Below are 25,885 nucleotides of genomic sequence, written 5' to 3' on the forward strand. Positions count from 1 at the left end.
GATGGTTGGAAAATGGGAAGCCTTCAAAAATGAGATAATGAGAGTCCAGAGACAGTATTTTCCTGTTGGGTGAAAGGAATGGCGGGTAGGTGTAGGGAATGCCGGATGACGAGAGAAATTGAGAAATTGATGTGGTCGGGTGAAATGGGAAAAGGCTCTTTCACCCAGTCAGTAGTTAGGGGAGGGAATGTACTGTCTGGAAACGTGGGGGAGGCAGATTCAGTTCAGGCATTCAGGAGGGACTTTGGGGGTTATCTGGAAGGAAATAGTGTGTGGGGAGAGGCAGCAGGTTAGTACTGGAGAACAGGGCTGCTGATGGGCTGAATGTCCTCCTCTACACCGTCATAATTCTCTGACTCTTGTTTCCTACTTCCATATCCACGCAGAACCGATTCTGGAACAAAATACAATCTTGGGCTCAGTGGAACGCAGCGTCAGTTGTGAAGATGTAATTGTAGCTGGAATCTCGCCCTAATCCTTAATGAGGATCAGTGACAGTTAAAGCCTCTTCAACACGAGAAACCCGTGGCCAGGAGCTAATTAGCGGCTATAAAGCGGGTTGGTGCTCAGGGGCGGGCACAGATTCAGGCAGCGCGATGGGACATTGGTTGGTTTGGTGTCTGTACCTTTGGGCCGCTCGGCCCTTCCTGGTCTCTGCTGTGTGTCCTCCGGAGCCGGGCTGGAGGCTGCCGTGTGGCCTGGCCACTATCAACAGCACTGAGTGCATCAAGCAGGGCTGCTGCTTTCAGTCCCCGAGTCTCAGTGGGCAATCCTGTTTCTACAACCTGAGAGACAGCCCAGGTAAGCAGCCCAGCCTCCTCCCGGAGCGGGGCCCACCCCGAATGGGGGGGGAAGGAAGCATGAGGACCACCCCAGGCTGGCACTGAGGAAATAACCCGGGGCTTGTTGGTGTTTCCTTGTGCAATGGTGAAGGGCTGTTTGTGGGGAGTCAGTGGGAGGGAGGCAAAGGGACCTGAGGAAATAACCCAGGAACATGATGCTGTCCCTCCCTAGTCGAGTAGGGGCTAATCCCGAATGAAGCGGCTGGTTGGTTTGATGGATAATGTTATCCTGGTCTCATTGAGTTTCTCTCATTTTGTTAGAAGCCAGTGTTTAATAACCAGCTTTATCAGGGGTTTGAATAAAGGCTTAGCTTGGTATAACATTGCAAAGATTCCCAGTGCCCCTGTAATGTTGAGATGAGTCTCATTTGCTGTAACTGTTAATGGCTTCAGTTAGAAACTGCACAGCTGAAATGAAGCTGCTTGGGATTGTGTTCCGAGTTCTCTTATCAAGGAAAAGCTGGTGTCACCATAGGGAGGTGATTGACAGCTTCTACATACTCACTGGTGGAGTGAGTGCTTGGGGTGTGGATAAATCACCTGGTCTGTGTATCTGGTATCCTCAAGTTAAAGGAGGTGGAGATAAATTACTACACACTTTTCAGAATCCACCCTCATTGGAATGAGGTGTGAGGTAGAATGAATAGCTATGGGCTTGTGCTTTTCTCATCTGTGGCTGACTTAGTATTGACATCCATTTCAAACCCACAATTCCCACTGCTACCTTGACCACAAAACCTTTCTCTCTTCCCTCCCTGTTCCTACAAAAAATGATTCCCATACTTTCAATTTCTCTGACTCTGCTGTATCTGCTCCTAGGATGAGGATTTCACTCCAGGACACTTGGGGTGGCATGGGGGTACAGTGGCTAACAGTGCTGCCTCAGTGCCAGAGATCTGGGTTCAATTCCTGCCTCTGGCAACTGTGTGGAGTTTGCACATTCTCCCTGTCTGTGTGGGTTTCCTCTAGGTGCTCAGGTTTCCTCCCACAGTCCAAAAATGTGCAGGCTAGCTGAATTGGCCATGCTAAATTGCCCATAGTGTTAGGTGTAGGGGAATAGGTCTGGGTGGGTCACTGTGGATTTGTTGGGCAGAAGGGCCAGCTTTTACACTAATCTAACGTCCCAGATCTTTTCCTGTTGGAAAGAAACTGTAGCCACCCTTGTTCCCCATGACTGATAATGCCCTCAACTGCATCTCCCCTTCCTGCACCTCTGTTCTCTAACCTCCTTTTCTTTCTGCCTCACCCCCCTCCAGGATAGTCCCTAGTCCTCACATACCACCTCATCAACCTCCAAAGCAACATATCATCCTCTACCATTTTTGCCACCTGCAGTCAGACTCCATCACCAAATAGATATTTCCTTCCCCACCCCTTTCTGTAGGGACCACTGACTCTGCAAGTCCCTTGACAGCTCCACGCTACCTTCCCCCTCCTGCTGCCCCTTCTCCCCCCCCCCCCCCCCAAACATCTGGCACCTTTCCCTGCAACTGCAGAAAGTGCAACATCTGCTCTTCCTTTCCATCCAAGTTCCCAAACAAATCATTCTAAATTTGGCAGAGATTCACCTGCACCTCTCCCAACCTGGCCTATTGCATCTGTTGCTCCCAGTTTAGAGGAAATAAAGCACAGACTCAAACTGGTTTGTGGAGTTAGTGCTCTGATGCTCCATTGACTCCAACTTCTGGTTGCCAGCCACTTCAACACCTCCCCCCTCTCCCCTGGTGATGGATCCATCCTGGACCTCTCCACTGTCCAAATAAGGCCATGTACAAACTGGTGGGACAAAGCCTCATGCAATCCTCACACTTTCCATGTTTATGAAAACCAGAGAGAGAGCTGGGCCCTGGGCCCCATCTGCTGCTTATCATCCTCAGAAGGATCCATGCATTCAACTACTGCTCTTTCTGCCCTATTGGACATTACAGATAGATAGTAAATCCACTGAACTCTCTCATACTCCCCTCTAGACACAGACCACCCTGGCCCCTAACTCTATCTATCAGGTATTCACCATCTCAACTCCCAGACACCCTCTCTTCCCCACCCCCCCCCCCCCCCCCCCCCTCCCCCCCGGATGAACAGTCTGACCTCAGCAAACGGACTCCCATTCATTCTCCTGCACCTGTATGTTGATGAATCTTGCAAACGTCCAGATGTTCAACTTTTATCTCCACCTCCTATACTTTGAATATGACCCTCACCCACCTTTCACCTCTAACAACATATCTGAGCACCAAGGTTTGGGAGAAGATTTGTAGCTCGGGTGCTCGTTGTTGTGGTTCTGTTCGCCGAGCTGGGAATTTGTAACAAATCCCCAGCTCGGCGAACAGAACCACAACATATCTGGACACCACTGTCCACCCCACCCTCCCTCGACCTCTTAATCTCCAAATGCTGTCATAACATCTATTGCCTGAATCTCTTACTCCAACCTCACTCTATCCAAACGTGCAGCCCATTGCTCCAACTCCAACCTCCCCATCAAACCTGCTGACAAGGGAGCTGCATCAGTAGTACGGTGTACTGGCTACTACATTGCTGAGGAGAAAGTGAGGACCGCAGGAAAAGCGCAGCAGGTCAGGCAGCATCCGAGGAACAGGAGAATCGATGGGAAGGGCTTATGCCTGAAATGTCGATTCTCCTGTTCCTTGGATGCTGCCTGACCTGCTGTGCTTTTCCAGCAATACATTTTACTACATTGCTGATGCTAGATGCCAACTGTGGCACGACCTACTGGTCCCTTGAAGACGACTCCATCTTTCATCACCAAGCCATCATTTCCCAGACCATCAACCTCTGCTTCGCAGGAGATCTTCAATTCACTGTCTTCAACCTGACATATGGGCAGTTCAGGGTAAGGGAACTATCTCCTACCTGAAATCCATAAACCTGACTGCCCTGGTCAACCCACTATCTCTGCGTGCTCCTGCTCCACTGAACTCCTCTCCTCCTCTTGGGTCAGGGAACTCCTCGACTACATTTGGGACACAGCCCATGCCCTCCACCTTCTCAGTCATAAAGCAAAGAAACAGATCCTTTGGTCCAACTCATCTGTACTGACTAGGATATCCTAAACAAATCTTGTCCTGCTTGCCAGCACTTGGCCCATATCCCTCTAAACCCTTCCAATTCACATACCACGCAGATGCCTTGTAAATGTACCAGCCTCCACCACTTCCTGTGGCAGCTCATTCCATCTGTACATGACCCTGTGCATGAAAAAGTGATCCCTTTTAAATCTTTCCCTTCTCACCCTAAACCTATGCCTTCTACATCTGTACTTTCCACCCAACCTAGGGAAAAGACCTTGTCTATTTGCCCTCTACATGTCCCCTGGTTTTTCAAGCCTTTAAGGTCACCCCTCAGCATCTGACTTCGGAAAATAGCCCCAGCCAACTCAGCTTTCCCTGTAATTCAAATCCTCCAACCCTGGTACCATCTTTGTAAATCTTTTCTGAACCTTTTTCAAGTTTTGCAACATCATTCCTAAAAGAGGGAGACCAGAATTGTGCGCACAGGCCAAAATGGCCTAACCAATGTCCTGTATAGCTACGTTTATTCTCGGCTGCTCCAGGAAGTGAGAAAGGAGGCTGCTAAGCCACTGATGATATTTGCTGCCTCCACTCCATGGGGGAACGTACCGGAGGATTGGAAGGAGGCAAATGTTTCTTTTTTTTTTTCCAAGAAGGGTAATAGGGACACTGACTGGTCTGTAATTGCCAGCAATCTTACATCTGTGGTCAGCAAAGTTTTTTTTTTTTTGCAAGAATTCTGAGGGATAGGATTTGACTTTGGCAAAGCATAGCGTGATTAAAAGCAGTCAGCATGGTTTTGTGAGGGGCAGGTTATGCCTCAAATCTTATTGAGTTCTTTGAGGAGGTGACACCACAGGTCGAGCAGTGGATGTGGTGTATATGATATCAGCCAGGCCTTTGATCAGGTTTCCCATGGTAGGCTCATTCATAAAGTCAGGAAGTATGGGCTACAGGGAGATTTGGCTATCTGGATTCAGCATTGGCTGGCTGACAGAAGGCAGAGAGTGGTTGTCGATGGAAAGTATTCTGCCTGGAAGTCAGTGAGTGGTGTCCTGCAGGGCTCTGTACTTGGGCCTCTGCTTTTTCAAGGTGTTTATAAATGAGGAGGTTGAGGGATAGGTTAGTAAATTTGCAGATGAGACAATGGTTGGAGGTGTCCTCTATAGTATAGAGGGCTGCTGCAGCATGACATAGACAGGATGCAGAGCTGGGCTGAGAAATGGTAGATGGAGTTCAACCTGGATAAATGCAAAGTGATGCATTTTGGAAGGTGGAATGTGAATGCTGAAGACAGGATTCTTGGCAGTATGGAGGAACAGATCTGGGTGTGCAAGAACATAGATCCTAAAAGTTGCTATCCGAGTGGGTAGGGTTGTTTTGGCTTTCATTAACAGGATAGAGTTTAAGAGCCATGAGGTTTTGCTGCAGCTCTGCAAGTCCTTGGTGAGGCTCCCCTTGGAATATTGTCTCCAGTTCTTGTTGCCCTACTATAGAAAAGAGGCTTTGGAGAGGGTGCAAAGAAGGTCTACCAGAATGCTGCCTGGACTGGAGGGCTTGCCTTATGAAAAGATTGAGAAGGCTAGGACTTTCCCCTCTGGAGAGGAGGAAGAGAGGAGACCTGATAGAGGTGTACAAAATAATGACTAATAGACAGTCAATAGCCAGAGACTCTTGCCCAGGACAGGATTGACTGGTACAAGACTTCATAGTTTGAAGAGATTAGGAGGAAGGTATAAAGGAGATGTCAGAGGTAGGTTTTTAGAGTTGAATGTATTACCGGTGGTGGTGGAAGCAGTCACTGGGGACACTTGAGCAACTGTTGGACATGCCCATGGATAGCAGTGAGTGAGGGGGTGTGTAGGTGGTTACTATATTTTACATTAGGATTGAATCTCAGCACATCATGGGCCAAAGGGCCTGTTCTGTGCTGTATGTTTTGATGTTCTGTTAACATGACCTCTGAACTCCTATAATCCATTCTGAGCAATAAAGAAAAGCTTATGAAATGCTGTCTTCACTATCCTATCTACATGTGACTCTACTTTCAAGGAATTGTGAACCTCACTCCAAGATCTTTGTTCCCAGTAAATGCATATGTCCTGCCCTGATTTGCCTTTCCAAAATGCAGCATCTCAATATCCATTCAATTCAATCTGTCACTCTTAGCCCATTGGCCCATCTGATCAAGGTCCTGCTGTTCTGAGGTAACTTTAGCTGTCCACGACATCTCCCATTTTGGCGTCATGTGCAAATTTACTAATACCTCCTATGTCCACATGCAACTCATTAATATAAATGATGAAAAGCAATGGATGCAACAGTCCTTGTGGCACACCCCTGGTCATAGGCCTCCAGCCTGAAATGCAACCCTCCACCACCATCATTCTGTCTTCTACCTTCAAGCCAGTTCTGTATCCAAATGACTAGCTCTCCTTGCTAACTGGCCTACCATGACAACCCTTGTCAACACCTCTCTGAACTCCATATAGATCATGTCCACTGCTCTGCCTTCATCAATCCTTTGTTCCTAATAAATCTCAATCAAGTTAGTGAGACATGGTTTTTTTTTTTTTCCCCCCACAAAGCTGTGATGACTATCCCTAATCAGTCCTTGCCTCTTCAAATACATGTAAATCCTGTCCTTCAGGATTCCCTCCAACACCTTGCTGACCCCCACCCCCTGATGTCAGACTCACAGGTTTAGGTTCCCTGGCTTTTCCTTACCATATTTCTGAAATAGTGGCGCATGTTAGCCAACCTCCTGTGCCTCATCAAGACTTTCAATTCTTGGCCCCCAATTCCCTTTCTAAAGGACATTCAGCGTCTCTATGCACCTGTATCCTCCCTAAGGAGGGTCTAAAAGCCCCCAGTTTCTTCCCCTCCCACAGACCCAACCAGTCCCTCTCCACCTCTGCTCACTCTCTTGGTGGAACTGGTCCTCTCCCTCAACAACTTTCTTTGACTCCTCCCCTGTCCTATAAACCATTGGTTTTGCCTGCCTTTTCATAGCATGTGGAACAGTCCCTCTTCCACAACTATATTGACATCAACTCTTGTCTCCTTCTCTGCTACATTGACTCCTTGCCTGGACCCAACTTGTCCATCTTCCTCATCAATCCAATCCATCTTTTCCACTAAGTAGCACAGTCCCCAACACATTACTATTCCACCCCCTCTTTAAGTTCCCTTTCCTTCCTCAGACCTGATGAAGGGTCCACACCTGAAATGGTAACTTTCTTGCTCCTCCAATGCTGACTGGCCTTTGCCTTCAAGCTCCACATTTTATTGACTCTATTCCCCCACATCCTTTTTGGGAGCAGAGGGTGATGGGAAAGGTTGGTTGTTTGGATGACTTTAATGGCCAGGCTTACCCTATGCTAATGCACAGGACAGTGTAATGTCTGGACCTTGTGCCCATATAACTGACATTCACGCACCTGCCTTTTCATTTACATCTCTATATCTAAACACTTTTTTTTGAGCAGGTCTGCTTTAGCTTTGACTTTCAATTTTGGAATTCCCCTACCATTTATTGTTCTTGGAGCTTTTAATTCTCCCCCTCCTTTTTAGGGTCCATTACTGATTATTTTTTTTTAGAAAAAAAAGCACTTGGGGTTCTTTGAGAGAACCCTGCCCCCCCCCCCCCCCCCTACCCTGTTGGGTAGTCATATGGCTTCTAGAGTATCTTGTAGGATATTGTATTCACTTTAGAACAGGTAATCTGCCTTAATTGCTGACCACCTACCAATAAATACACAGGCTCCGAGTAGTGCAACTGTAAAAGCTATGGATGATTTTAGGGTTTTGAGGCTTCATCCCTCTGTTAATGAATTGGAGGTCACTTCCACAATGGGGAAATTGAACGTTCCCATTCTCTCTGCAGTGTGCACAGCAGATGGCCAGTTCATTGTAGCAATCACCAGGAACCTGACCCGTCCTACCCTCAACCTGTCATCTCTGTACGTGAAGGATGGACATGAAGCTGAGTGCAGGCCGAAGCTCATCACAGCGGAACTTGTAGCCTTCCGTTTCCCAATTACCTCTTGCGGCTCGACCCAGCGGGTGAGTATAGGAGGCTCCAGCATTCTGTCCCTTTGAACGGGCCAGCTCCCTATTAAACAGTGTCTTCCCTTGCAGGAGGAGAATGGGAGCTTTGTGTATGAAACGGATGTCTTGGGGAAGAGGATGATTCAGACGGGGCCACTGGGCTCAATAACCCGGGACAGCACCTTCAGGTGAGGGCAGTGGGATTTGTTGGTATGGAGAGGGAAATGTTACTGACTGCAACTCCACCACCTATTTCTGTCTCTCGACAGCCTGCACATCCAGTGCAAGTACAAGGGGGAGCATGAGGCAGGCTTACAAATCAATGTCTCAGTTTACACCCTGCCTCCACCACTAGCTGCTTCTGAAGATGGGATCCTGAGGCTGGAGCTGCGAATAGCAACAGGTAGTGCTGCCCTGGTAATAGGAGCACTGGGAATTGTATCCCTTCAGGAGAGTGACTGTTTTGGTTTGTTCTCCTTCTTTTATTTTTGTCTGTTAGATGGCAGCTACAGCTGGTGGTACAGGGACAGTGACTACCCCATTCAGAGAATCCTTCAGGAGTCGGTGTTTGTTGAGGTTCGTGTGAAGGATCGCACTGACCCAATGATAGTCCTGAGATTGCGTGACTGCTGGGCAACTCCTGTGCCAGCCCCTGACCATGAGGTGCAGTGGAGTCTCCTGGTGGATGGGTAAGGACTCTGAATGGAAAGGCTGGATTTGGACTGTGTGGACTGAAGACTACATTCTTACAGTATAGTGTCACAGTAAAATGTGTATATGTACATAGTGCCAATACTTGTGCCTTTTTCTTCCAATCATGGTTCATTTGTGAATTCCACTCGTTATTATTTGATCTTCCTTCATGATCCTGGACTTGTCCTTAAGAATGTGCCTTAATGTTGCCAAGGCATTTCCTCTTTGGAAGAGGATTTTAAAATTGACAGGCTACTGAACCTCCTGCCCCATCTTCAATAGAAAACTCCTTGTTACTCCCTTATTTTGGACTCTTGAGCAACATCTCTTCAGTATCCACTTTGAAGGATTTGATCTGGAGAATCGTAAGACTTCTTCCCTCCACTAACTGAAGGCCCTGCTGTTTCAATCTGATGGTCAGCTGACCAAACATTTACCTTGTTAATGTTGCCCTGACGCCCTGCTGTCACTGACACTTTGTCAAATAGTTTCTAGAAATCTCCCTCCATAATCACACGTTGGCCTTCATCAGTGCTGTTTGATGTTTTCTCAAACGACCAATCCCAATAGTGTGGATTGCAGTTAAGGACTTAACTTTAGCTCTGACACAATGAACTGAAAGATAACTGGCCTGTCCATTTTAGCTCTTCCATTATGGTTGGATTGTTGAAGAGACTTTGGAAAGTAGTAGACCAGGTCCATTACACCCTAGTGCAAGATGGCTTTTGATATGTTTGCCCCTTCTTGGCACCCTCCTTCCAGTCAACTCCTGCTTGCTACCTGATTTTTATTTGCAATCTATTTCTGGTTTGGTTTAGAGCTCTTGGTCACCTGACCTTCTGTTTCAGGTGTCCCTATGAAGGTGATGACTATCTGACCCTCCTACACCCAGTAGGTGTCTCTTCTGGCCTGCAGTTCCCAACCCATCACAAGCGGTTTGAAGTGAAGACGTTTGTTTTCTTGGATGGAGTGTCTGAGCAGCCCCTCTCTGGACAGGTAACCAAATGGAAGGAATGAGGCCAAGCTCATGAAATCCTTTTGCTGTGTCTCTACTGCAACCTATTGATCGCCAGAAAACTCCCCTAACATCTCTCCTCCTTTCTAGGTTTACTTGCACTGCAGTGCTGAGGTTTGCTCTCCCTCTGCTCAGGATGACTGTACACCCAGATGTGGTCCAAGTGAGTTGCTTGGTGTTCTAAATCTGAGATCCACTCCATTCCTGATCTGAACATCCCCTATTTCCAATTACCAAGGACACAGCATCCTGGCTGTAGTGTCAACATGGATTCTAACCATCTCCTGTCCCTCTCCAACAGGGACACGCAGGAGTGCTCTCCTCCATGAGGGGACCTTGGTAAGTGCTCCTGGTCCAGTTCTCCTGGAAGTTGAGAACAGCCAGTCTAAGCAGCTGCTTAATGAGAATGGTAAGTGATGTTCCTTGTTTAGTTCACCTGAGCATCTTTTCCAATGTCTGAACCCCCTTCCTCCTTCCCCATAGGTGCTGCCGGATCTCCTGTTTTGATTGGAGTAGCTGTTGGATTTCTAGTGTTCCTGTTGATGCTGATGGCTGCAGTGTACAGAATGAAGAACCCAGCCCAGTCTGTCCCCAGTGTCATGAGATTGGCCTGTAGACCCTGAGTACAAATAAACCAGTCAAACCTGTCCCTGGTGTATCTAAAACTAAGCTACGCAGTTTTATTGGAAGTGAGTTTGAATTGTGGTTCAATATTTAGGCAAGGGACAACAATTGTCAGACCAAATGGTGAGTGACTTGGAGTTACCCAACTGGAATTCCCAGCCTTGCCATGTTCTTGTAGCAACATGCTTGTGGTTTGTTCTGGTCAATGATACCCTAGAGTGGCTGATATTAGCAATAATGCTAGTACATGCTAAGCTGGCTCAATAGGTGCACTTTTTTTCCTTATCAGAGGAATTCAAATCAGTTGGTGCCACTGACAATGACTGTGCCCTTCAGAATGTTTGAAGTTATTCATCATTACCATATTCCCTCCAGCTAGTTTTATTGTAGTCTTTCTCACTAAAATCAGAAGTGACTCCCTAAAGGATATGCAATTGGTTATTTTAGGATCAAGATGAGGGGAAATGGCTCCCACCAGAGTGTGCCTAGAGAATTTCTCAGCAGTTGAGACCAAAACATTGATCACATTGAGATGGTTCTGAAAGCTGAAGGGTAGAGGAAGAAAGTGGGAACAGGATAGTCATATGGTCACTGAGCCTGTCTGCTGTCCAAGGCTGAATGGCCTATTGGGCTTGGTGGTTCTTGGGCTAATGTCTTTCCTGTTTTCATACACACCAAATGACTGATAGTGGCTTCACTTGTTTCATGCAGCTGTGTCCTTCAGGATAGCAATTCCTTTCCCAGTTGGTGTGAGGAAATGTCCTCCAAATGAAAAATGAGGAGGCACAGACCTGAACTTGCTGTGGCTTTATTCAGATCAGTCCCTTTTTTTTGGAGGGGGGGGGGGGGTGCGCAGGGCTTGACTGCCAGTGTGTGTATATTCCTAATTTTGTTAATGCCCTGTTTCAGCCCTTGTAGTGCCTCATTCAACTTAGTTCAGCAATTAAGAAACTCTGCCCAGTACGTAGTATCCCAGTGGTAAACAGACTAATCCAATCTGTTTTTCTGGGTGTAGTTACAGCATGTCAGGAACTGCATTGTTCTGCTTTTCTTCATACACATTCCTGACTAAGACTGAATTAGTTATGGGCTCCTCTCTCTTCCTTTAGAAAGGTAGGAAAATATATTGGCTTTATTTATCCAATGATACAACTTTCTTTGTGCTGGCCTGTTTTTTGTCCTACATCATGCAGTGCTGTGGGATGGATGTCCCACAGGAGAAAGCAACAGAGAATGAGATTAGTTTTACAACCTGCTATCCCTTAGGAAAAGAGATTGCTGGCCTCTAGGATTAGAATCTCTCTCACCACCCCAGACTGCAGTGCATGCTGGGATATGGGTTGGAGGGTTATGGGAATTGGGCAGAAAAATGAGATGAATGTGTACCCCAAGGCTGTCTTGTTCCTCTATGGTACTCTGCATCCTTCTATTTACTGAGTCTGTGTCTTGGTGTTTTTTTTGCCTCAAACACAGGCACATGTTTTAAAAGCAGGAGTGGACCATTTGGTAAGATGATTGCTGATGTAATTGTAGTTTTGAACTCACTTCCTCCCTAGTTGTGATACACGGTTTCCCTTGGTATTGAAGAAAAATATCTCTCCCAAACACCATCTCGTCTTCTCTTCCCACCCCCACTGCTTGTAAAACTATTCAATAAACATGCTTCCTACCTTCCCTGAAGATAGCTCCACAGACAGTGCACCCTCCAAGAGAAAAAGCATTGTTCCTCATCTCCTCAAACTAAAAGGCCCCTTGCTTTTAATATTATTCCCTCATTTTTCCCTTTCCCATGAAGGGAAACATCCTTTCAGTGTCTGCTTTGTCATGTCCCCTCAGCATCTTAATGTCTTACAATTATCTAACTTTTCTAAACTGGAATGAAGACCTGCTATCCAACATTCCTCGAATGTCCTCTCCAAAAATCCCTTGTGATTATTGTATCACTTATTCAATGAAGGGAAAGTTTTTAGGCGAGGTGCAGGCAAAATATTTCCCACAGGGTGGGCGGTGGGCCCATACTTCAACAGAGGTGAAGGGGGCCGCATTTATGCTATACTTGGGGGTGGATGGGGGGAATTGAAGATAAAATGTTGCTAGCTCAGATTAAGTGATAGGAATAATAGTCAGCATCCCTTCTCCCCCTACACCCTCCTGACTTCACTGCAGCTTGACTCAATATTATCTTGCTCTCTCTCCATGGATGCTGCCTGACCCGCTGTGATCTCCAGCATTTTTTTTTTTTTGAGGCCTTTAAATTTAAGGTGGTCAAGAGTGGGTGGCACAGTGGTTAGCACTGCTGCCTCACAGTGCCAGAGATCCAGGTTCAATTCCCGACTCAGGCGACTGACTGTGTGGAGTTTGCGCGTTCTCCCCGTGTCTGCGTGGGTTTCCTCCAGGTGCTCCGGTTTCCTCTCACAGTCCAAAGATGTACAGGGTCAGGTGAATTGGCCACGCTAAATTGCCCATAGTGTTAGGTTAAAGGGGTAAATGTAGGGGTAGGGGTATGGGTGGGTTGTGCTTCGGCGGGTCAGTGTGGACTTTTTGGGCCGAAGGGCCTGTTTCCACACTAAGTAATCTAAGAGTCTAAATTTTTTGAAGGTGGTAGAGATCTCTGAAGGATTTGGTGTGAGTGGTGGTGTTGGAAGTAGGCAAGTTAGCAATGTTTAAAGCCATCTTGATAGATTCCTGTTCATGTGACTAACAGGGAGAGAAATCACATAGTGAGTCAGAATTAGCAATCAGTGCAGCTGTAGGGCCTGTTCCTGTGCTGTATTGTAGAAGTTGACTAAAACTGTGCAGAGTAATTTGGATGCAGTCTTTCCAGTGCCCTGTACAACTGTTTTCCAGATTCTATTCCCTTTCTAACTAACAGTAGCACTCCATTATCTTCCAATGTAGTTACTCTGCTGAGAGCCATAGAACCGATACAGCACAGAAGGGTATGTGTAGTCCACTGTGACCCTACTGACCCAAAGACACCAGGTGCTCTTTTCCAATCCCATCTTCCTGAACACAGCAGGTAGGGCTGCAGCTTACAGCACTGCTGCTGACGGTACAGCTATTTTGCAAAATAGCTTAGTCTCTGCCTCCACTAGTAACTCAGGCATTGAGCTCCAGACACCCACCACCCTCTGCAGAACATGTACTTCCTCATCTCTGCTGCTTAGCTTGGAACTATAATCCTTGGTTTTAGAACTCTGCCAATGGAAACAGCTTCCTCCTGTCCACTTTGTGTCTCTACCCCTCTCAATTTTGTATGCCTATATCTTGTTACATCCTCAGCCTTCTCTATTGCAAGGGAAACAACCCCACTCTCCTATCATCACTACAAGTCTCCAACCCTGGCAATGTTCTCCCCTTTCCCTGGAGCAATTAGATATTTCCTGGAATGTGGTGACCAGAACTGCACAAATACTCCAGGTGTGGCCTCACCACTATCTTACACAGTTTTGTCATTATATCCTAACTTTTTTGTATTCTATTCCATCTGCTACCTTCACAACTGTAACAACTGTGCACTTGCATGCCAAGGTCTCTCACTTCATCTACTCCTCCTCACTGTATTCCCATTTATTGTTGATACCCTTTCACAGTTTGCCCTCTTAGTGTGATCTGTGCAAGGTGATACACTATAACACTGATGCATGTATCAGGGCACCAAGCTCCCCCTCAAACTGAGTTCTGCAATTTCTCTCCATTTAAGTAATAGACTGGTGTTTTTTTTTTAATTCTTCCTGCTGGAGTGAACAAGTTCACACTCTGCAATATTTTACACCCTCCTCCAAATCTCTCTCAATACAGTGACCTTGCTGATGTTGATTCATGTGCTGGGCCCCTTCAACATAAGGGATGGCAGTTTTTTGACTGTCTCCAGTTGCTTATCCATATCCATTCTTGACAGGCTGTGAAAAATCTTTGTTCCACATTCTGCAGAGCACTGTGTGAATACCTCACTGATGTTGGTGGAGGAATACAGCACGTTGGAAGGATGTGTGTTTTGGCCAACACATGGCTAAAGAATGGGGGAGCAATTCATGGCATGAAACCTCTCAATCTATCTGATCACAATCTAGAGATCTATAAAATCCTCTGCTGTGCTGCTATTTGTCACCCCTCTGCAAACACATGGAAGCAGAGCAATATCGCAGATTGGGGAGTGAGGGTCACCAGGTTTACATACGGAGGTTAGACAATTTTCAAGCCACAGCATGCAGATCCCCTAGGATCTGTCCTATACGCGTGAAAACCAGTGGGAGGGCTATGCCAAGCAATGGGAGAGGCGGTGCCCTATCACTTGCTATTCAACGTGGGGTGGGGGGGAGGTAAATTAGTGGTATTAGCACTGGACTGTTAATTCTGTCCCCCAAATAATGTCTGGGTACCTGTGTTTAAGTCCCACTGTGGCAGATGGTGGAATTGGAAGTCAATACATCTGAAATTCAGAGTCCCATGATGATCCTGAATCCATTGTCAATTGTCAGAAAACCCCATCTGGTTCACTAATATCCCTTAAGGAGGGAAACTGCTATCCTTACCTGGTCTGGCCTACATCTGACACCAGACCCACAGCAATGTGGTTGAATCATAACTGCCCTCTGAGCAATTAGGGGTGGGCAATAAATGCTGGCCCAGCCAGTGATACCCTCACTATGTGAATGAATAAACAAAACACTTTGCTCTCCTCCCAACATCCTTGTGCTGGGTCCACTGTAACATTGCAAAGAATCACAATGCTAGCTCAAGGAACAACACTTCATTTTCGACTGAGACATTTTACAGTTTCCAGCACTCAATACTGAATTCCACAATATTAGATACCTGTCATCCATTTCTCATATATTCTTACCAACCTCCCCTCTCCCTCAAGGCTGTATCTTGTTTGTTTCATTTTCAGCAGAGAGGACCCATTTGCTCCCTATCATGCCTTAATTTACACCCATTTGACATCTCTATTTCTTTTTCACCACAATTAGCGACCCCCTTGTCTCTCGCAGAGAGTCTCTGCACTATTTGCCCCCCACGGTTCCTCTTCCCTCCACGTCACTTTGTGTGGAAAAACATAAAAGTGTTTTCCAACACAGTTCAGAAAGGGTTCTGGGTAATCCAAGATGGAGGACGGGAAAAAATTGAGACTGTAAGAGCTGCTCCTTTTTTGAGGTATTTCATGGGTGGGAGGTGATTTGCTCAAATTCCAGAAGCAGCAATTACTGTTTTATATACTGTTGCATTGGTTTGGGATGCTGGGGAAAAAGATCAAAATGACAGCACTTTTAAAAGGAGGAAGACACAAAAGGCAGTGACCACATGGTCAATGAGGGAGAAAGAGAAAGAAACACTGATTACTGACACAGCAGTGAATCTGCACAGTTACTGCCTTTGCTGTTTGAGTTCAAATATCTCTGGACATCGTTGTGCATCGAGGAGCAATTTAAAAAACAGCAACATTCACAGCTGACCTTGGATGAACCTGCGTGGGAGAGCTCACAGCACAGGAACAGATAAATGCATAGTTTTTAACATGTAACTTTGCTGTAATTCTACAGTAGTGAATTGATTGGGTTCTTGATTATTGAGATGTTTTATTGAGATCTATCTCGATTGAATTTTTAAAATATAAACCAAAGGACTAAATTAGCCCGGAGCACTGTTTTTTGGACCAAAAAAATGGTGCTATTTTGTTAGTCTGTAGATTGTGAAGGAGAAAAGATGGCCTTTAGTAGAGTGATATGCTCTTTCTGTCGGATGTGGGAGAATAGGGAGAGTTTCCATGTTACTGGTGATTATGTCTGCAGAAAGTGTCTTTGGTTGTGAATCCTATCAGATCGCATGGATTGGTTGGAGCAATGGTTAGAGGCAATGAGGAATTTGCAGGAACTAGGGGGTATGATGAATGGCAGTTATACGAAGGGAGAAAAGCCGTAGATACAGTCAGGTGCATGGGTTAACTCCAGGAAAGGTAGAAGGTGCAGAAGTCTTCTGTGGGTATCCCCATTTCAAATAAGAATGCTGTTTTGGAAAATGTATGGGGTGATGGACTCTCAGGGGAGTGTAGCATGAACATTCTGGTATCAAGACTGGCTGTAATGTAATGAGGGGTACTTTGGGTTCCATGCGATTGATTTGTGATGGGGGACTCCCTTGTCAGAGGCACAGACAGATGTTTCTGCGGCCAGCAGTGAAAAATCTAAATGGCATGTTGCCTCCCTGGTGTCAGTATCAAGGATATATCAGAGAGGGTGCAGAGTGTTCTCAAAGGAGAGAGGGACCATTATACACATTGGACCCAACGACGTAGGAAGAGAAAAGGATGTGATTCTGAAGAGAGAATATCGAAAGTTAGGCAGGAATTTAAAAAGGAGGTCCCCAAGGGGCATAATATCTGGATTACTCCCGGTACTACAACCCATTGAGGGTAGGAATAGGAGGATAAAGTAGATAAATGTGTGGCTGAGGAGATGGTACAGGAGTAGAAGGGTTAATATTGTGGGATCATTAGAATTTCTTCTGGGATAGAAATGATTTGTACAAGAAGGATGGATTGCACCTGAATTGGAAGGGGACTAATATACTGGCAGGGAGTTTTTAAACTAGTAAGGTGGGACCCAGGGAAATAGTGAGGAAAGAGATCAATCTAAGACTGATACAGTTGGGTAAAGGAGTGAGTCAAACAGTCGGCAAGCTGGAACAAAGCAGAGAACAGCATATGACTGACAAATTAAACTGCATTCATTTCAATACAAGAGGCTGAACAGGGAAGGCAGATGACTCAGGACATGGTTAGAAACATGAGACTGGGATATCATAGCAATTATAGAAACATGGCTCGGGGATGGACAGGACTGGCAGATTAATGTTCCTGGATACAAATGCTATAGGAAGGATAGAAATGGGAGACAAGAGAGGAGGGGGAAATGGTGTTTTTGATAGGGGATAGCATTACAGCTGTATGTATTCCTGGCAATACATCCAGGGAAGTTACTTGGGTGGAACTGAGAAATACAAAATGAATAATAACCCATTGGGATTGTATTATACATCCCCTAATAGTGGAGAATTGAGAAACAAATTTGTAAGGAGATTTCAGTTATCTGTAAGAATAAAAGGGTGGTTATGATGGGGGACTTTAACTTTCCAAACATAGACTGGGACTGCCATTGTGGTAAGGGTTTAGATGGAGAGGAATTTGTTCAGTGTGCACAAGAAAATTTTCTGAGTCAGTATGTGGATGTACCTACTAGAGAAGGTGAATACTTGACCTACTCTTGGGAAATAAGGCAGGGCAGGTGACTGAGGTGTCAGTGGGGAAGCACTTTGGGACCATAATTCTGTTAGTTTTAACATAGTGATGGAAATGGATAGACTGGATGTAAAAGTTGAAGTTCTCTGGTTGGAAATAGTGTGTGGGGAGAGGCAGCAGGTTAGTACTGGAGAATAGGACTGCTGATGGGCCGAATGTCCTCCTCTGCACCGTCATAATTCTCTGACTCTTGTTTCCTACTTCCATATCCACGCAGAACCGATTCTGGAACAAAATACAATCTTGGGCTCAGTGGAACGCAGCGTCAGTTGTGAAGATGTAATTGTAGCTGGAATCTCGCCCTAATCCTTAATGAGGATCAGTGACAGTTAAAGCCTCTTCAACACGAGAAACCCGTGGCCAGGAGCTAATTAGCGGCTATAAAGCGGGTTGGCGCTCAGGGGCGGGTACAGATTCAGGCAGCGCGATGGGACATTGGTTGGTTTGGTGTCTGTACCTTTGGGCCGCTCGGCCCTTCCTGGTCTCTGCTGTGTGTCCTCCGGAGCCGGGCTGGAGGCTGCCGTGTGGCCTGGCCACTATCAACAGCACTGAGTGCATCAAGCAGGGCTGCTGCTTTCAGTCCCCGAGTCTCAGTGGGCAATCCTGTTTCTACAACCTGAGAGACAGCCCAGGTAAGCAGCCCAGCCTCCTCCCGGAGCGGAGCCCACCCCGAATGGGGGGAAGGAAGCATGAGGACCACCCCAGGCTGGCACTGAGGAAATAACCCGGGGCTTGTTGGTGTTTCCTTGTGCAATGGTGAAGGGCTGTTTGTGGGGAGTCAGTGGGAGGGAGGCAAAGGGTCCTGTCCCTGAGGAAATAACCCAGCAACATGCTGTCCCTCCCTATTCGAGTAGGGGCGAATCCCGAGTGAAGCGGCTGGTTGGTTTGATGGATAATGTTATCCTGGTCTCATTGAGTTTCTCTCCTTTTGTTAGAAGCCAGTGTTTAATAACCAGCTTTATCAGGGGTTTGAATAAAGGCTTAGCTTGCAATAATATTGCAAAGATTCCCAGTGCCCCTGTAATGTTGAGATGAGTCTCATTTGCTGTAACTGTTAATGGCTTCAGTTAGAAACTGCACAGCTGAAATGATGCTGCTTGGGATTGTGTTCCGAGTTCTCTTATCAAGGAAAAGCTGGTGTCACCATAGGGAGGTGATTGACAGCTTCTACATACTCACTGGTGGAGTGAGTGCTTGGGGTGGATAAATCACCTGGTCTGTGTATCTGGTATCCTCAAGTTAAAGGAGGTGGAGATAAATTACTACACACTTTTCAGATTCCACCCTCATTGGAATGAGGTGTGTGGTAGAATGAATAGCTATGGGCTTGTGCTTTTCTCATCTGTGGCTGACTTAGTATTGACATCCATTTCAAACCCACAATTCCCACAGCTACCTTGACCACAAGGCCTTTCTCTCTTCCCTCCCTGTTCCTACAAAAAATGATTCCCATACTTTCAATTTCTCTGACTCTGCTGTATATGCTCCTAGGATGAGGATTTCACTCCAGGACACTTGGGGTGGCACAGTGGCTAACAGTGCTGCCTCAGTGCCAGAGATTTGGGTTCAATTCCTGCCTCAGGCAACTGTGTGGAGTTTGCACATTCTCCCTGTCTGTGTGGGTTTCCTCCAGGTGCTCAGGTTTCCTCCCACAGTCCAAAAATGTGCAGGCTAGCTGAATTGGCCATGCTAAATTGCCCATAGTGTTAGGTGTAGGGGAATAGGTCTGGGTGGGTCACTGTGGATTTGTTGGGCAGAAGGGCCAGCTTTTACACTAATCTAACGTCCCAGATCTTTTCCTGTTGGAAAGAAACTGTAGCCACCCTTGTTCCCCATGACTGATAATGCCCTTAACTGCATCTTCCCTTCCTGCACCTCTGTTTTCCAACCTCCTTTTCTTTCTGCCCCACCCCCCTCAAGGATAGTCCCTAGTCCTCACATACCACCTCATCAACCTCCAAAGCAACATATCATCCTCTACCATTTTTGCCACCTGCAGTCAGACTTCATCACCAAATAGATATTTCCTTCCCCACCCCTTTCTGTAGGAACCACTGACTCTGCAAGTCCCTTGACAGCTCCACACTACCTTTCCTGCTCCTGCTGCCCCTTCACCCAAGCATCTGGCTCCTTTCCTTGCAACTGCAGGAAGTGTAACATCTGCTCCTCCTTTCCATCCAAGTTCCCAAGCAAATCATTCTAAATTTGGCAGAGATTCACCTGCACCTCTCCCAACCTGGCCTATTGCATCTGTTGCTCCCAGTTTAGAGGAAATAAAGCGCAGACTCAAACTGGTTTGTGGAGTTAGTGCTCTGATGCTCCATTGACACCAACTTCTGGTTGCCAGCCATTTCAGCTCCTCCCCTCTCTCCCCTGGTGATGGATCCATCCTGGACCTCCACTGTCCAAATAAGGCCATGTACAAACTGGTGGGACAAAGCCTCATGCAATCCTCACACTTTCCATGTTTATGAAAACCACAGAGCTGGGCCCTGGGCCCCATCTGCTGCTTATCATCCTCAGAAGGATCCATGCATTCAACTACTGCTCTTTCTGCCCTATTGGACATTACAAATAGTAAATCCACTGAACTCTCTCATACTCCCCTCTAGACACCGACCACCCTGGCCCCTAACCCTATCAGGTATTCACCATCTCTGCTCCCAAACACCCCCTCACCCCCCCCCCCCAACTCCCCCACCCCCTAACCCCTGGGATGAACCATCTGACCTCCGCAAAGCGACTCCCATTCATTCTCCTGCACCTGCATGTCAACGAATCTTGCAAACTTTTATCTCCACCTCCTAAACTCCACCTCCTAAACTCCACCTCCCTCTGTAGACCACCTTCCACTTCTAACAACATATCTGGACACCACTGTCCACCCCACCCTCCCTTGACCTCTTAATCTCCAAATGCTGTCATAACATCTATTGCCTGAATCTCTTACTCCAACCTCTCACTATCCAAACGTGCAGCCCATTGCTCCAACTCCAACCTCCCCATCAAACCTGCTGACAAGGGAGCTGCATCAGTAGTACGGTGTACTGGCTACTACATTGCTGAGGAGAAAGTGAGGACCGCAGGAAAAGCGCAGCAGGTCAGGCAGCATCCGAGGAACAGGAGAATCTTCAATTCACTGTCTTCAACCTGACATATGTGCAGTGCAGGGTAAGGGAACTATCTCCTACCTGAAATCCATAAACCTGACTGCCCTGGTCAACCCACTATCTCTGCGTGCTCCTGCTCCACTGAACTCCTCTCCTCCTCTTGGGTCAGGGAGCTTCTCAACTACATTTGGGACACAGCCCATGCCCTCCACCTTCTCAGTCATAAAGCAAAGAAACAGATCCTTTGGTCCAACTCATCTGTACTGACTAGGATATCCTAAACAAATCTTGTCCTGCTTGCCCATATCCCTCTAAACCCTTCCAATTCACATACCACGCAGATGCCTTGTAAATGTACCAGCCTCCACCACTTCCTGTGGCAGCTCATTCCATATGTACATAACCCTGTGCACGAAAAAGTGGTCCCTTTTAAATCTTTCCCTTCTCACCCTAAACCTATGCCTTCTACATCTGTACTTTCCACCCAACCTAGGGAAAAGACCTTGTCTATTTGCCCTCTACATGTCTCCTGGTTTTTCAAGCCTTTAAGGTCACCCCTCAGCCTCTGACTTCGGAAAACAGCCCCAGCCAACTCAGCTTTCCCTGTAATTCAAATCCTCCAACCCTGGTACCATCTTTGTAAATCTTTTCTGAACCCTTTTTCAAGTTTTGCAACATCATTCCTAAAAGAGGGAGACCAGAATTGTGCGCACAGGCCAAAATGGCCTAACCAATGTCCTATATAGCTACGTTTATTCTCAGCTGCTCCAGGAAGTGAGAAAGGAGGCTGCTAAGCTGCTGGTGAGGATATTTGCCTCCTCGCTCTCCATGGGTGTCGTACTGGAGGATTGGAAGGAGGCAAATGTTTATTTTTTTTCAAAAGGGTAATAGGGACATTGACTGGTCTGTAATTGCCAGCAATCTTACATCTGTGGTCAGCAAAGTTTTTTTTTTTTTTGCAAGAATTCTGAGGGATAGGATTTGACTTTGGCAAAGCATACTGTGATTAAAAGCAGTCAGCATGGTTTTGTGAGGGGCAGGTTATGACTCAAATCTTATTGAGTTCTTTGAGGAGGTGACACCACAGGTCGAGCAGTGGATGTGGTGTATATGATATCAGCCAGGCCTTTGATCAGGTTTCCCATGGTAGGCTCATTCATAAAGTCAGGAAGTATGGGCTACAGGGAGATTTGGCTAACTGGATTCAGCATTGGCTGGCTGACAGAAGGCAGAGAGTGGTTGTTGATGGAAAGTATTCTGCCTGGAAGTCAGTGTTGAGTGGTGTCCTGCAGGGCTCTGTACTTGGGCCTCTGCTTTTTCAAGGTTTTTATAAATGAGGAGGTTGAGGGATAGGTTAGTAAACTTGCAGATGAGACAATGGTTGGAGGTGTCATCTATAGTATAGAGGGCTGCTGCAGCATGACATAGACAGGGTGCAGAGCTGGGCTGAGAAATGGTAGATGGGTTTCAACCTGGATAAATGCAAAGTGATGCATTTTGGAAGGTGGAATGTGAATGCTGAAGACAGGATTCTTGGCAGTGTGGAGGAACAGATCTGGGTGTGCAAGAACATAGATCCCTCAAAGTTGCTATCCAAGTGGATAGGGTTGTTTTGGCTTTCATTAACAGGATAGAGTTTAAGAGCCATGCAGTTTTGCTGCAGCTCTGAAAGTCCCTGGTGAGGCCGCACTTGGAATATTGTCCAGTTCTTGTTGCCCTACTATAGAAAAGAGGCTTTGGAGAGGGTGCAAAGAAGGTCTACCAGGATGCTGCCAGGACTGGAGGGCTTGCCTTATGAAAAGATTGAATAGGCTCGGACTTTCCCCTCTGAGGAGGAGGAGGAGGAGGAGGAGGAAGAGAGGAGACCTGATAGAGGTGTACAAAATAATGACTAATAGCCAGAGACTCTTCCCCAGGGCAGGATTGACTGGTACAAGACTTCATAGTTTGAAGAGATTAGGAGGAAGGTATAAAGGAGATGTCAGAGGTAGGTTTTTAGAGTTGAATGTATTACCAGTGGTGGTGGTGGAAGCAGAGTCACTGGGGACAACGTGAGCAACTGTTGGACATGCCCATGGATAGCAGTGAGTGAGGGGGTGTGTAGGTGGTTACTATATTTTACATTAGGATTAAATCTCAGCACATCATGGGCCAAAGGGCCTGTTCTGTGCTGTATGTTTTGATGTTCTGTTAACATGACCTCTGAACTCCTATAATCCATTCTGAGCAATAAAGAAAAGCTTATGAAATGCTGTCTTCACTATCCTATCTACATGTGACCCTACTTTCAAGGAACTGTGAACCTCACTCCAAGATCTTTGTTCCCAGTAAATGCATATGTCCTGCCCTGATTTGCCTTTCCAAAATGCAGCATCTCAATATCCATTCCATTCAATCTGCCACTCTTAGCCCATTGGCCCATCTGATCAAGGTCCTGCTGTACTGAGGTAACTTTAGCTGTCCACGACATCTCCCACTTTGGTGTCATGTGCAAATTTACTAATACCTCCTATGTCCACATGCAACTCATTAATATAAATGATGAAAAGCAATGGATGCAACAGTCCTTGTGGCACACCCCTGGTCATAGGCCTCCAGCCTGAAATGCAACCCTCCACCACCATCATTCTGTCTTCTACCTTCAAGCCAGTTCTGTATCCAAATGACTAGCTCTCCTTGTATTCCATGTGATCTAACCTTGCCAACTGGCCTACCATGACAAACCTTGTCAACACCTCTCTGAACTCCATATAGATCATGTCCACTGCTCTGCCTTCATGAATTCTTTGTTCCTAATAAAACTCAATCAAGTTAGTGAGACATGGTTTTTTTTTTTCCCCCACAAAGCTGTGATGACTATCCATAATCAGTCCTTGCCTCTTCAAATACATGTAAATCCTGTCCTTCAGGATTCCCTCCAACACCTTGCTAACCCCCACCCCCTGATGTCAGGCTCATAGGTTTAGGTTCCCTGGCTTTTCCTAACCATATTTCTGAAATAGTGGTGCATGTTAGCCAACCTCCTGTGCCTCAAGACTTTCAATTCTTGGCCCCCAACACCCCTTCCTAAAGGACATTGTGTCTCTATGCACCTGTATCCTCCCTAAGGAGGGTCTAAAAGCCCCCAGTTTCTTCCCCTCCCACTGACCCAACCAGTCCCTCTCCACCTTTGCTCGCTCTCTTGGTGGAACTGGTCCTCTCCCTCATCAACTTTCTTTGACTCCTCCCCTGTCCTATAAACCATTGGTTTTGCCTGCCTTTTCATAGGATATGGAACAGTCCCTCGTCCACATCTATACAGACATCTCTTGTTTCCTCCTCTGCTACATTGACTCCTTGCCTGGACCCAACTTGTCCATCTTCTTCCTCATCAATCCAATCCACCCTTTCCACTAAGTAGCACAGTCCCCAACACATTACTATTCCACCCCCTCTTTAAGTTTCCTTTCCTTCCTCAGACCTGAAGGGTCCACACCTGAAATGGTAACTTTCTTGCTCCTCCAATGCTGACTGGCCTTTGCCTTCAAGCTCCACACTTTATTGACTCTATTCCCCCACATCCTCTTTGGGAGCAGAGGGTGATGGGAAAGGTTGGTTGTTTGGATGACTTTAATGGCCAGGTTTACCCTATGCTAATGCACAGGACAGTGTAATGTCTGGACCTTGTGCCCATATAACTGACATTCAAGCACCTGCCTTTTCATTTACATCTCTATCTAAACACTTTTTTTTTGAGGAGGTCTGCTTTAGCTTTGACTTTCAATTTTGGAATTCCCTACCATTTATTGTTCTTGGAGCTTTTAATTCTCCCCCTCCTTTTTTTTTTTAGGGTCCATTACTGAGTTTTAAAAAAAAAAAGCACTTGGGGGTTCTTTGAGTGAACCCTGCCCCCCCCCCCCCCCCCCCCCCCCCCCCCCCCCACTACCCTGTTGGGTAATCATATGGCTTCTAGAGTATCTTGTAGGATATTGTATTCACTTTAGAACAGGCAACCTGCCTTTAATTGCTGACCACCTACAAATAAATACCCAGGCTCCAAGTAGTGCAACTGTAAAAGCTATGAATGATTTTAGGGTTTTGAGGCTACATCCCTCTGTTAATGAATTGGAGGTCACTTCCACAATGGGGAAACTGAACGTTCCTATTCTCTCTGCAGTGTGCACAGCAGATGGCCAGTTCATTGTAGCAATCACCAGAAACCTGACCCATCCTACCCTCAACCTGTCCTCTGTCCGTGAAAGATGGACATGAAGCTGAGTGCAGGCCTAAGCTCATCACAGCTGAACTTGTAGCCTTCCGTTTCCCAATTACCTCTTGTGGCTCGACCCAGCGGGTGAGTATTGGAGACTCCAGCATTCTGTCCCTTTGAACGGGCCAACTCCCTATTAAACAGTGTCTTCCCTTGCAGGAGGAGAATGGGAGCTTTGTGTATGAAACAGATGTCTTGGGGAAGAGGATGATTCAGACGGGGCCACTGGGCTCAATAACCCGGGACAGCACCTTCAGGTGAGTGGGCAGTGGGATTTGTTGGTATGGAGAGTGAAGTGTTACTGACTGCAACTCCACCGCCTATTTCTGTCTCTCCACAGCCTGCACATCCAGTGCAAGTACAAGGGGGAGCATGAGGCAGGCTTACAAATCAATGTCTCCGTTTACACCCTCCCTCCACCACTAGCTGCTTCTGAAGATGGGATCCTGAGGCTGGAGCTGCGAATAGCAACAGGTAGTGCTGCCCTGGTAATAGGAGCACTGGGAATTGTATCCCTTCAGGGGAGTGACCGTCTTGGTTTGTTCTCCTTCTTTTATTTTTGTCTGTTAGATGGCAGCTACAGCTGGTGGTACAGGGACAGTGACTACCCCATTCAGAGAATCCTTCAGGAGTCAGTGTTTGTTGAGGTTCGTGTGAAGGATCGCACTGACCCAATGATAGTCCTGAGATTGCGTGACTGCTGGGCAACCCCTGTGCCAGCCCCTGACCATGAGGTGCAGTGGAGTCTCCTGGTGGATGGGTAAGGACTCTGAATGGAAAGGCTGGATTTGGACTGTGTGGACTGAAGACTACATTCTTACAGTATAGTGTCACAGTAAAATGTGTATAATATATGTACATAGTGCCAATACTTGTGCCTTTTTCTTCCAATCATGGTTCATTTGTGATTTCCACTAATTATTATTTGATCTTCCTTCATGATCCTTGACTTGTCCTTAAGAATGTGCCT

General features: G+C 46.5%; 1 protein-coding gene across 1 annotated transcript; it reads left to right on the forward strand.

The window, feature by feature from the left end:
- The first annotated feature begins 456 nt into the window (after positions 1–456).
- Positions 457–10,258, forward strand: LOC122546770 (zona pellucida sperm-binding protein 4-like). Its single transcript, XM_087975966.1, has 9 exons — positions 457–801; positions 7,764–7,942; positions 8,018–8,115; positions 8,197–8,330; positions 8,427–8,616; positions 9,469–9,616; positions 9,726–9,798; positions 9,937–10,044; positions 10,119–10,258. Exons 1-9 carry the CDS (start codon positions 597–599, stop codon positions 10,256–10,258), a joined length of 1,275 nt encoding a protein of 424 aa, XP_087832092.1. The 5' UTR covers positions 457–596.
- The last annotated feature ends 15,627 nt before the right edge of the window (positions 10,259–25,885 follow it).

The sequence above is a fragment of the Chiloscyllium plagiosum genome, unplaced genomic scaffold (genome assembly GCF_037043375.1).
Source record: "Chiloscyllium plagiosum isolate Xiang-an unplaced genomic scaffold, Cpla_swu_hap1 HiC_scaffold_28, whole genome shotgun sequence".
In the NCBI taxonomy this organism is placed as follows: Eukaryota; Metazoa; Chordata; class Chondrichthyes; order Orectolobiformes; family Hemiscylliidae; genus Chiloscyllium; species Chiloscyllium plagiosum.

What these genes read in the sequence shown, in the direction of transcription:
- LOC122546770 (XM_087975966.1), top strand. Translation starts at nt 597, where the DNA reads ATGGGACATTGGTTGGTTTGGTGTCTGTACCTTTGGGCCGCTCGGCCC. An exon ending in ACCCGGGACAGCACCTTCAG is followed by an intron (nt 8,116 to 8,196) that starts GTGAGGGCAGTG and finishes GTCTCTCGACAG; the next exon opens with CCTGCACATCCAGTGCAAGT. An exon ending in GGAGCTGCGAATAGCAACAG is followed by an intron (nt 8,331 to 8,426) that starts GTAGTGCTGCCC and finishes TTTGTCTGTTAG; the next exon opens with ATGGCAGCTACAGCTGGTGG.